The sequence below is a fragment of the Melanostigma gelatinosum genome (assembly GCF_949748355.1).
Source record: "Melanostigma gelatinosum genome assembly, chromosome: 23".
Lineage (NCBI taxonomy): Eukaryota > Metazoa > Chordata > Actinopteri > Perciformes > Zoarcidae > Melanostigma > Melanostigma gelatinosum.
Genome location: NC_136656.1, coordinates 2,533,424 through 2,546,466, shown reverse-complemented (window position 1 = coordinate 2,546,466; position 13,043 = coordinate 2,533,424). Strand labels below are relative to the sequence as shown.

At 45.2% G+C, this 13,043-nt stretch overlaps 1 protein-coding gene across 1 annotated transcript; it reads left to right on the top strand.

The window, feature by feature from the left end:
- The first annotated feature begins 4,726 nt into the window (after positions 1-4,726).
- cited1 (Cbp/p300-interacting transactivator, with Glu/Asp-rich carboxy-terminal domain, 1) lies at positions 4,727-12,358 on the top strand. Its single transcript, XM_079295160.1, has 2 exons — positions 4,727-4,830; positions 8,300-12,358. Exon 2 carries the CDS (start codon positions 8,320-8,322, stop codon positions 8,887-8,889), a length of 570 nt encoding a protein of 189 aa, XP_079151286.1. The 5' UTR covers positions 4,727-4,830; positions 8,300-8,319; the 3' UTR covers positions 8,890-12,358.
- Positions 12,359-13,043: the final 685 nt, after the last annotated feature.

The window sequence follows — 13,043 nt, the reverse complement described above, 5'->3', positions numbered from 1 at the left end:
CATGTTTTTTTGTTTACGTTTGGTGTGGTACACCTGGAACACCTTTTTCAATTTTACGAGTGCAAATTGAGCGAACCGCTTTATTACGAGTTTACAGCAAGTGTGTGATAAAAAACAAATTATTAACTTAATTTAATGTTGCATAAATGTAGCATATCGCTCAGAAATGACTCTTTTGGGAACAACTGGTCCTGGTTCGTCACATAACGTTTGTCTACTTGCAGCCCAGTTTTAAATTGCCCACAGACAAGATTATGACACATATAGATATATTTATATATATTTTGAATCCCACCTAAACAAGCCGGGCGATGCAAACGTACTCTGTAAAGGAGTTGATGCAGATTCATTATTTTTCCTGATATGAAAACGGAAAGCTTATTTTTGCTCAATCAAACGTCTTTTTCTAAATTCTATTCTCTCATCAGTTTCATTAAACCTCTTTATCACACTTGGAAAATGACCTCCGGGTCAAAGAAGCGTCATAACCACTAAAACAACTGGTTCCATTGTGACATACAGGTTCTCCGTGTTCTGGTTGTTGTGTTGGACACACCTTCACTGCTCCGAGGCCAAACACTAACTTTTTCCAACGACTTTCATGCAAATCAGCAGCGGCGGGCCCTTTATTTATTGTTGCATGCTTTGAATGGTTTGTCATCCGACTCTCGCTGTAGATTCAGATAAACCAAAGCCTCGCCCGTCCTGTTGAAAGGGAGTTTTGCCAGTTGCGCTAAACATTTGCATCAGTCTGTTTAAATTTGGGGAATTCTGTCAAAACAAAGCAGAACACAAACTTTGGGAGAAATCTGGGGAAGTCCATGCTGTTTTTATTAAAGGTTTCATCACTTTTTATCATTAAAAAAACATGCTGTAATTAATTGTCCTATGATGGAAATCACAAACGGTTCAGTTTGATTTGCATAACGTCTCCACCCCAGAAGGGTCGAACAAAGTGTGGCTCCTCCTCCTCCTCCTCCTCCTCCTCCTCCTCCTCCTCATCAACATGTGAAGTGTCTGTGGTCAATGGCGGAGGGGATTTACTCGCACAATAAAGACAGATGCCACCTTTTATCTGCTTAACGGAAGAGAGGCCGAGCGCGTGGCACTTGGACCACGGCGGCTGCATGTTGTTGGCGCGTAATGACGTCATCCCTCTGCAGACATGAATGGTGAATGGATTTTTTTGGGGGGGGGTGAATTGGTGGAGGTTCCCCAATGCCACTTTTGGTGATTTCCCCCCAAAACACCCTTTTGTTTGTCCCTCATGAATAAAATTGGAGAAGTTTAAAACATTAACTTTTAAACATTAAATCTGCATCCTGATCACCTCCGATGATAGTCAGCACAAAGTAGTTTGAAGTGTTGCTTTTGCCTCCAATAACACAGCAACAGGGCGGTCTGGTGTTACAGATTCATTCAAATAAGAGGAAATTGATTTTGTTGCAGCAATAATGAATTAAGAGGAAATCAAGTTGCAGGAAATGTTGCAAAAAGCACACAAATGAAACGCGTTTATCTTGTGACTTGTTTCATTGCTTTATGCATAACATGTCTTCCTTTATATTTTAGTGATGTACACATGGTTTTATGACCCAGCCAAACCAAATTGTGTGACCAAATAAAAGTGCAATAAAATAAAACTAGCTATAAATACATTTTAAGGGTTTTAAGTGGCCGTGACTGTGATTTAAGCAAAGTGACGTTAATAGCAGTCTGAGCTTTGACTCTGATGTCTTTTTTGTGTTTAAAAGGTGGTTAATGAATGAATTCATGAGACACGGAGCAGAACACAAACAGTACTAAGATCTATTCCTCTGTTCCAACTGCCACATGACGTATTAAATCACTCAGTTATTCATCAGTGTCTGTAATCACACGAGGACGTCTCAACAAGAACATGCTGTTATGCAAATCATTCACAGACCACCAGTCTCTCTCGCTGTCTCTCTGTCTCTCGCTGTCTGTCTGTCTCTCTCTCTCTCTGTCTGTCTGTCTGTCTCTCTCTCTCTGTCTGTCTCTCTCTCTCTCTGTCTCTGTCTCTGTCTGTCTCTCTCTCTCTCTGTCTCTGTCTCTGTCTGTCTCTCTCTCTGTCTCTCTGTCTCTCTCTCTGTCTGTCTGTCTCTCTCTCTCTCTCTCTCTGTCTGTCTGTCTCTCTCTCGCTCTCTCTCTCTGTCTGTCTGTCTCTCTCTCTCTCGCTCTCTCTCTCTGTCTGTCTGTCTCTCTCTCTCTCTCTCTCTCTCTCTCTGTCTGTCTGTCTGTCTGTCTGTCTGTCTGTCTGTCTGTCTGTCTCTCTCTCTCTGTCTGTCTCTCTCTCTCTCTCTCTGTCTGTCTGTCTCTCTCTCTCTCTCTCTCTCTCTGTCTGTCTCTCGCTCTCTCTCTCTCTCTCTCTCTCTCTCTCTCTCTCTCTCTCTCTCTCTCTCTCTCTCTCTCTCTCTCTCTCTCGCTCTCTCTCTGGGTGAGAGACAAAGACAGAAGTGGTTCATTTGATTCCTGATGGTGTTTTCGCTTCAGACTGAGCAACATCTGCCCTGTAGAGCGGCGGCGTATAAACTCTGGAGGCTGGACTCACCTCACGAACCCGGAGCTTGAAAGACCCTATCTGTTTCGTTTCTTCCACAGAAGACATGCTGACACGTCTCAGAAAAAAGCATACAAATAACATGAAAGAGTGGTGGCTGGGTTCCATTTAGCTGCTTCAGTTTCAGGGTCCTGGTACAGTGTGTGTGTTTGCTGTCCCGCTGTCATGGTTTACAGGGACATTTCTTGAAAGATCTACACACACAGACTCATCACGACAAGTTAAATTCTGCAAAACCCCGGATTATGTTGCATTTACGAATTAATTACGAATGATTTCTTTCCTCAATATGTTGCATTTTATCATAGAAATAGTTTTCCGTTAGTTGTTTTGGTGACAACACACGTCAGTTGGCCCGTAAAGTGACGTTGTGGCTCGCTGGGAAGAGAGTGGATGCAAGCTAGCTAGCTAGCTAACTTGCTAATTCCACCATGCTTTAATGCTACATTGGTTACAGAAAATGAGCCAAACAGCGGGCTGATGACCAACAGTCCATCCATCTCACTCCCCATCGTTCCGGTGAAGGGGATGCTAGCTCGCTAACAAGCTAGCTCGCTAGCTAGCCAGCCAACCGTCTCCAGAGCTGCGTCCGCTCTCTTCCCAGCGAGATGAAACATGTTGTGTGTCGCCATTTTCATTTTGGACCACGGAACACAGCGTTGAAGCATGGTGGAATTAGCAAGCTAACTTGCTAATTCCGCCATGCTTTAGTGCTACACTGGTTACAGAAAATGAGCCGAACAAAGTTGACCGATAGCGATGTTCTTTCCTACGCTGTGATAAGAGTGTGTGGATGAAGCATTAAGCTGTTCAATGGGGCTGCGACTGTTGGTTTAGTTTGTACGTATGTTAGCGCGCTACAACGCTAAGTTGATTTGATATAGGAATGTCCGTTCCCCTCCTGTTTTATTTCTATTTTACATCTCCCTCTCTCCCCTTGTTTCCTGGCTGCCTCTTCCCTCTGAATTGTCAAATAAAGGTGAAAATGCCTCCTCAAAAACAAGAAAAATCCAACATTTAATGGCAGATTGTTGTCCGTCAGAATCACAGGAAGCAGATTAAATTGTGTAACACGACTTGCGCCTGTTGTGACTCGTCACTGTGTCGACGCTTAACGAGCACGGCTTGTTCGTAAGCTTCGTGGGAAAAAAAGCAACTCACAACTTTATCCGACAAGTTTTGAGTTAAATAACACCCACGTCCATTGTTTTCTGTGGACAAGTCCTCACACGGCGAAGTCTTTTCAGCGTCAACACGCTCTGAAGAATCAGCATTCATTCGCGCATTCCGAGCTGCAGCTCGTGTACTTCTACTGCGGAGAGAGCAGTTTGTGGTATGATCACAGCCGATGGGTGTGTACAACACCAATACACCAACTACAAAAAACAAATGTTATTTATTCCTTGAGGGAAATGTGTTTTGTTGTTTTAATGAAATGTACTGGTTTGGGAATTGCCAATAAATCCTTTGACATGATCTAAGAAAGTACACGTATATTTGCCACTGCCTTTTATTAAATTACATTATTATAATTTATTGTATTCTTTTATTTTATACCTGTCTTGTTGTATTTTATATTTTTTGAAATGTTCCAACTCTTGGCACTTTAATCACTGTTTTTGTTTTACATTTGTGGCGCGTCTCTTTTCCTGTCGATGTTTAATACAAAGCAGCTTTAAATTGCCTCGTTGGTGAAATCTGCTATGTGTAAATAAACTTGCCTTTTTCGAAACCAGAGTTTTACATTAGGAAGAAGAGACAGACAAGATGATTTAAAACAATTGTGTGATAAATATTAGAAGGACCAGACAAAATATGAAGTTGTAAGAGCAAATGACGGTCGGTTCCACTTCACATAAAACGCATAAAAATGCTTATATTTGAATGATAATTATCTTTATCCATAATCTGAGTCATTATTTGGCTCACTTGTGTTTGCCTCAACCAACAAGATCTGTCCATCCGGATCCTCTGTGAATCCATTTCCTGGTTTTGGGGATCCCCCCCCCCCCCCCCCCCCCCCCCCCCCACACACACACACTGGGCCGGTCAGTGAGGAGAGCGCGAGGCACTGAGCGCTCCTCATTCAGTCAGGAGCTCATTGAGGAGCTGACTAACCCTCCAGAGTCTCTCCACTTCAGCCTCTAAAAACACTTCCACTCTTTTAATCTCCACAACAAGTCTCTGCGGACTGTTACCGGACTGTTACCGTCTCCTCTGGGCTGCACCGGCGTGTTTCTACTCCTCAGGTTGGTTTCTTCCCTCCGTCGGGCTTCTGTTGCTCTGACAGGACGTGTCAGTGTGTGTGAATGAGTCTCCCTCCTAAAGTGTTGACACAATATTTAAATGAGGTCAAGCGGCTGTTTGTTTCTGCCTCGAGCTCAACGGGTTTTCACTGCAGCAGCTCGTGTGCAATTTAAATTTCCTCTTTGGTTTTCAGCTTTTAAACATCTTAAAGTCTCTTTATACCCACCGGGTTCAGTCGTTAACAGTAGAAATGAAGCACGTGATTGCATTTACGTTTGTTTCTCTAAATGCAACCAGTTCAGGTTTGTTTGAAGCATGTTTGCAATTTTGCATTCGTTGTGATTCTTTCGTCATTTCACAATTAAATCAATAAAACATGTGACGCGAGCTTAATATTAATTGTTTTTTTTCCAGAATCAGAATACTTAATTGATCCCCGGGGAGGAAAAAAAGGATTATGTAGAATAATAATGTAAATTATGTACATAACATAGTATGTATCGTATACATGATGTATTGATGGAGCTGCACAAGTTATTGTACAGTTTAGGCATTATTGCACAAAGAGTCTTAATAATACTTTGAAGGACTTCATTTTAAGAAGTCATTTTTCTGAGTTTTACAAAATAAAACAGACTAGAAACTTTGGTGAAGTCAGTTTTTTGTCTTCTTCTTTAATTGGCTTCTCATTAACCGCCTTCAATGTGGAGTTGGAGGCAATTAAAGCAAATGGTGAATGCGTCATGCTGGGACAGCATATGGTGTGTGTGTGTGTGTGTGTGTGTGTGTGTGAAAGGGACTCAATTGGCTCGTCACGCTTTAATTGTGTAATTGAAACCCCTGCTGTTGTTGTTGTTGTGTGTACTTGTAGTAAATAAATACTTTTATTTAATCGATGTAATGACCGAACACCATGGATCCACTTCTCCAGTTGTCGTCCGTGTCCGTGTGACGGATCTTGTGATTTGATAGAAAGCTCCAGAACAGCGACTAAAGGGACCTCGAGCTCATGCAATGTTGTAGAAAACATAAAAACATGTTGACTTTCAAGTTACTGACTCAGTGTTCCTGTTGGGAGCCCCAGTGAGGATTTACCAGAGAGTTTAGTGACTTTATTGTTCTTTGATATCCCTCATAAACGTATAAAACAGAGCTGCAGTTATTACTTTTATCCGCTGTTAACAATTGTAATTGTAATTTTGACGGAACAACAGTCCAAAAAGGGGCGTTTAAAGGCTGGAATCCATGTGCATATTTCCTGTGTTTTATATCCAACTTTCACTATTTCCTGTATATAATCTCATGAATCAACACAACAATCATGAGCTGCAGCCCCAACACACACCTGGAGTCTGTGCATTGATTATGTAAGAGCTACTAACAGCAGGAGACTTTTTACATCATGAAAGTAAACGCAGACCGGTGCACGGCCAAGACAGCAGCCCGACTGCGACATGAAACATATTGAAAGCCGACTGCAGAGTCTCGTGAGACGTGTTGAAGGAACACAATGAGTCCGGTCAGCTGTGAACAGGAAGAGCACTGGCTCTCCTCCAGCGGCTTCACAGCATCCTCCCTCCACTCAGCGCTGCTGTGGCGCTGCTGTCGCGCTGCTGTGGCGCTGCTGTGGCGCTGCTGTGGCGCTGCTGTGGCGCTGCTGTGGCGCTGCTGTGGCGCTGCAGCCAAAAGAACGGCTGCTGTGTGCGTCTCCACTCCTTCACTTCATTCAGTTGAGGAATAAAAAACAACTTGTGTGGAGGGAGATGAACTCCAGGTTCTTTCAGCAAGTCTTCTAAAGTTAGCATGTGGTTTTATAAACTTAAACGCAGAGACGGGTGTTCGACACCGCGTTGTTTTGTTGCCTAGAACTGAAATGAGTTATTGTAACAAACCACAATGCTTTTCATCAACCTAACTTTATGTCGTCCCCGGAACAAAAGTCGTGCGAAATATTTCCCTATAACGCACATTTAAAATGTTACAAAAGGAATCCAAATCATAAAAAAGAAGCAGTTTTCTTCTGTTCAGAATGCACAGAACACGATGTGCAGTTTCTTTATTTGTGTTTGTTTGTGTCTCCTGGACTCAATGTGCTGGAAAGCTGTTGAGCGGAGGCACCGTGTGCAGCCCGGCCCTAACAGTCATCAGTCAATGAATAATGAGCACGCACACACACACACGCACACACGCACACACACACACACACACACACAGACCTTTCATTGACAGCTGTTTGGTATCTTTGTGTGGTATTAACTCTATCAGTGGAGTGCAGCTGCATGCCTGCCTGTAGCAATTATGTTCTCGCTAAATACGAGCCAGTGCTGGGAGGAGGGGCTGTGTGTGTGTGTGTGTGTGTGTGTGTGTGCACATATTAAGTGATTGACTTACTCAAAGGATAGCCGCATGGTGTGTGTGTGTGTGTGTGTGTGTGTGTGTGTGTGTGTGTGTGTGTGGTAAAGCACACACGCTATTTGAACTGCATGTAATATAAACCAGCTCGGGGACTTCAACGTGAGCCTCGAGGAGTTTTTCTGCAAAAGGGTTTTCAGTCACACACACACACACACACACAGAGTAAAAAACACACATTTTCTCAATGTGTCAGGCTTTACACAACACACACTTTCTTCCACACACACGGTCAGACATATGCTCTGTTCTCGGGGCCCATATGTATTTATCCTGCCATGTGACCCAATCACTCTGAGATCCTCAAAGGCTCTGTTGTGTTGGGAACTCCATTCACACACACACACACACACACACACACACACACACACACACACACACACACACACACCTATAAACACTCACTAACCCCGTTAGTACCCACAGGCCTTCTCACGGTTAATTTGCTGCTCAATAGGTCAAGAGGAAAAGCAGACATCAAGCGAACACACACACACACACACACACACACACTGGTCATGCGGCCGCCCAGTCACCGGGCTCGGCTCGTTGTGTTTCTCAGGACTCAGTGATTTGAAGGAACTGGAGTAAAGCCGCTCTTCTTCGGTCAACAGCGCCGTCGTTGCGGTCTGAAGGAGCCGCGTGTTTGTCAGGAAACGCTGTTTAACAACCTCTTCGGCGCCTCGTCGTCCTTCCTTTAGTGAGTGGAAGCATTTACACGTTACTGAGAGGAGCTTTTAACCGGCAGTAACTCTCGGCAAGAAAGCGAATATATTTCCAAAATTGTCAAACTATTTCCGAACTTCAACATCCAAACGCTGATCGTGCGTTTAGGTTTTCATACTTTTATGAAGAGAATGTTCTTTGAGCAAATATAGACATAGGAAACCATGCTCCAATAAAGATGAGCACACAATAATGTTCCTGTTGTGTGACGGTTCTCTTGCTTACAGTGACTTCTTGTCTTCCATGATGGCTCCTCTGTTTCTCTGACGAGTTCGTCCCGTCCATGTCCCACTTTGATGACATTGCGTAACATCTCCATCTTTCTTCCGGCAGGTTCTGGTGTTTTCCTGGTGATGACCTCGCTGCTGTTCCCTGGCAACGCCCACGCTGCGATGAAGGACCTCTCCTCCTCCTCCTCTCCGCTCAGCTCCCTGCTCCACTACCCGTCCTCCAAGACCTCCGTCGCTCCGTTCTCCCCGTCCGCCGGCGCCGCCTCGCCGCCCGGGTCGTCGCTGTCGTCGGCCCCGCTCACCAAACCCCAGCCCTTCTGCCTCCAGACGGGGCCCCACCTCATCGCCAGCATGCAGCTGCAGAAGCTCAACTCGCACTACCAGAACCTCGCCGGGGCCTCGGCGGGCCACCCGGCGCCCGGCGGCGCTCAGCGGGGCTTCGGGGCCTCGCCTCTGGGCGCGGGGAACCAGCTCCTCGGGGCGTCCGGAGGCCTCGCTGGAGGCGGGATGGGCGTCGGCACGGGGAACCAAAGCTCCGCCGCCGGCGGAATTATCGACTTCGACCCCGTGGACGAGGAGGTCCTCATGTCGCTGGTGGTGGAGCTCGGTTTGGACCGAGCCAACGAACTGCCCGAGCTGTGGCTGGGTCAGAACGAGTTCGATTTCATGTCGGACGTGCCGGCCGGTTGCTGACCTACGAGAACGAACTAAACTACTGAGACGCAGCGCGGATCGTTCGACAAAGAGAGAGAAGATTGTCTCTCCTCTGTCTGGGTCTCTCTCCTCCCTTTCTGTCTTTGATCAAATGAGGAACTGAAGAGACGCTGAGCGACAAACAGAAAGAGATCAGAAGCAAACTCTTGTTTCTATTGTGATTCCGGATAAAAAGAAAGAACGGAAACTGTTTTTCGTTCCATTCAGTCGTGAATTTGTCTCTTCCAGGAGGAAACTGGTGGTTGAAAACCAACCTGGTGGGATAAAGAAGTCTCATCGCACACATTTCTGTTATTTTTCCCTTTAAAGGATTCTTTTCGTTGGTAAAACAAGGCGATCGGCGGACGCTTGGACACGTTTCTAACCTTTCAGAACACCAAACAGAAGCGATGACTTCGGCACACCTGTTGGACTTTCCTGAATGTTCTTCTCTCTCGATCAACTTCATGAAAATGAGGACTTGATGGGGAGATTGGTGAAGGATGACAAACACCACGTTTCCTGTTTTCTTAATGCACAACATCAGACTCTGGTCTCACGGGAAACACGCTCCCGTCTCTCTTCACAAAGAGGCCGATTGTCTGAGAACTGGTTGTCTCAATGTTCTTCTTTCCTTTCTGTGTGTTTGAATCAAGTTCGACCAGTCGTAGTCACAGAACACGTTATTTAAGACGGCGGCTGATATGCATCTGGACGTCTGGACGAGGAGCGCGTCTGTGAGCGTAATGAATTAGATGAAAGGGGGCGTGGCGCCGGAGCACGGGACCTGAATGGAGGAGACTGTTTCCCGCTCCGGAGCGCAGCCGCATTGGAACGCCGACGCAGTGTGAGTCGCTGACACGTGTTCTGTTTCCTGTAAAACACAAACACTGACCCGGGTTGGTGTCAGTGATCCTCGATGGCACTTCTTCCTACATGGAGGTCACGAGGTTGTCGACTTCCAACGTGCCTTTTGCTTCTCCTGTCTTACCGCTTCAGATGTTTGTGTCAAAACGAGTTTGTCCAGCTTGAAAAGATCCTATTGTCACCACACCTCCCCATCATTTGGCCTGGAGGCCGCTGTCTGCACACTTCGCAGGGCAGCCGTTGACCCCGAACACACACACACACACACACTGTGGTTTTGGTTTCTGCAGAGCCTTCAGACGCTATTACTGCCCGCGGCTAACATGTTAGCATCATTAGCTACCAGTTTCTGTTCGTCCTTACTTCCTTACTGCGTCTCTACTGTGTCTCGAAGGTAAAGCCAACTCTGCACCTCCCAGTTTCTGTCCCCGGGGTTTGAGTTGACACCCGCCCCTCCACCTCTCGCCCACCTATAGGCGCTGCACCGTGCCGGCTCCTGCTGTAGATGGTTGCATGTTAGCATGGCCGCTCTGACCTGTATGTCTGTTGTGGTAAGAAGAGACGGGGGCTCCAACCGACGGCAACAAAGGCCTTTCACCTCAGCCTGCCGTGTCTGTCATCCTGAGCATTGTGGGTCTCCTCTTGGACCGCCACACATGAAATAACACACCTGCATACGTATATATATACATATATATACGTACACACACCAAACTATAGCGGCGGGCTGTACAAAGGCCCCGAAAAGAAACCCCGCCACACACACACACACACACACACACACACACACACAGGAGCGCTGCGGATGGTGTTACAGCATGGAAACGGGAGAAGCAGCCGTGAAACCGGCACTTGTTGAGTTACACACGGACTTCACGGGTTATTGGGGTTGTTTGAACAGAGATAAGAGCGTCTGCAGGTCTGGAGATGGAAGTGTGTGCGTGAGGGGGAACGCTGAGCAGCAGGAAGACCACATGGCGGAGGGAAAACAAGGCGCCGTGCCTTCTTCACTTATTTAGATTCAGACGGGTCAGCTTACACACAGTTCCTCAACAAGCCGGCGATTTTGTCTGCACACGCACACGCTGCCTGATGCCAGTTGTTGATGTCGCTTGGAGCCTCGGTTGCTGTAATTCAACTTCCTTTTTCTTTCCTAAATGAAACGCGAGAAGCAGTGATTGATGAAAAGCCGACGACGGGAGTGACTTCACAGAATTCTCTCCTTTAAAAAAAGCGATTCAGCAGGAAATTCACCACTTTACTGAAATCTTTACCCAAATCCAAAAGACAGACATTCTGGTTTTCCGGCCGGTCTCGTCGACTAACTGGGTCAAAATAACATTCTCGTGTTTGTTTCCATCTGCACAATGTTTTAAAGTTCCTTGTGTGTGTGTGTGTGTGTGTGTGTGTGTGTCTTGTTTCGTGGTCCAGCCTTAATCCCAGCTGAGTGAATGTTATTTCTGCTGTATTTCTGCCCCCCCCCCCCCCCCCCTCTGAGAAGTTTCCTGGTCGAGATGTTTGAATGGTCTGAGGTTTCATTTCCTCTGCTCCTTGACGCCCGATATTGCAGATTAACCCGGCAGAGACCTTTTGAACCTAAATGTACCTCACAGGCTATCTGGTGTCTGATGACTTAAACTGAGCTCCATGCTAAATATTCCTCTTTGCCTCTTTCAATTTGGCTGTGAAATACCACGGGGCATCGACAAAATGTCATTAAACAAGACGTACCGACCAGGAAGAGACTCAAGATGATGGCAAAGAATCATGAAACAGATAAGAGACACAAGAAGACTTCAAAGAGACCAAAACAGCTAAAAAGAGACACACAGTTGTTAAACTGGTATAACAACCTTGCAGAGACACAAGATTGCTATAAATTTACACAAAATAAACACAGACACCAAAACAACTGAAAAGAGACGCCAAACAACCACAAAAAGACCAAAACAATTACAAAAGAGACACAAAACAACCACAAAGACACATACAAATAAATGCAAAGACAGAATATGTCCACAAAGAGACTAAAGATGTCCACAAAGAGACACAAAACAACAACAAAAAGAGACAAAACATCTTTAAGGGTCTGTCAGTCTGCCGGCCCCCCAATCTCTAAAGACGATAAATAGCCCATTTCCACGATCACGGATAAACAAACCTTCTCTGTTCAGATTGAAACGATCTGTCGGAGGACGTCTTGGCGGTGCCGGCAGCGGGTGAAGTGGATTTACAGGTTCCCTGGTGACAGCGGTGATTTGTGGCCCGCCGGGCCTCGGGGTCGTGAACAATGTTCCTGAAAGACGTGAGCAGTGATATATGTGTTGGAGGGTCGACAGTACAAGGTCCCCTCTTCTCTCCAGCGATGACAACGTCCAGCTCACCTCTGCACTGATTCATTCATTTTTATTTCATCATATTTCCGTTTAAACCTGTAGATTTGAGTCTTATTGTGTTCGTCGCTCTTCTTTTTTCTTTTCTTGTTAAATGAATATTATTCAAAGATGATTTTTAAGCACTTTTGCTCACCGGCTCTCACTTGTACATCGATATGAATATGTAAATGACTGAGATCATGTTAAAATAAAATGCTTGTATTTTTGTTACGGCTCTGAGTTTGGGGGGGGGGGGGGGGAATAAAGAGAATGAAACTGAGCTGGTGTGAATGTTCTTCATTGAAGCTGAAGACAGACTTCAGCTTTAGCAAACACAATGACTTCTAAAGGTTTTTCATGAACACGTTTGTTGAGTTGAACGACATCAACAGACACACGTGCTTTAAATAAAAGGTGCAACAATATAGTTGCACGTTGAGGTCTGGTGTACAGAATAACTGCTGCACATGTGTCCAATCAAAGCTCTTTAACAGTCAAAACATTGAATAAAGAGTTCGTCTCTCAACATTATTGCACAAGGCTTCCATCTGCTGGCATGTGATGGTAAATACAACGTGGTTAATCACCAACAATACCTTTTATTCATCTCTGCGTGCGTTTTATAACTGTTATTCCCGTAACAATGTATTCTAAGTGTGTAATTCAGTAACAACTTTATAAGAACTTTATGAACTTTTTATTTCTGTTGAGTTTAAAAACAGTTTTTGGAGTGCTTCATTTCAAAGAAGTGATTTGTTACATTACATTACACGACAGTCATTGAGCAGACGCTTTTATCTGAATTTCTTATTAGAATTAGTGCTAAATTACATAGTTAATTCAAGGAAACATCCTCGTAAATTTATGGAAGCCCATTCCGCCAGCAAAAAACTAAATAATAATAATTCTAAT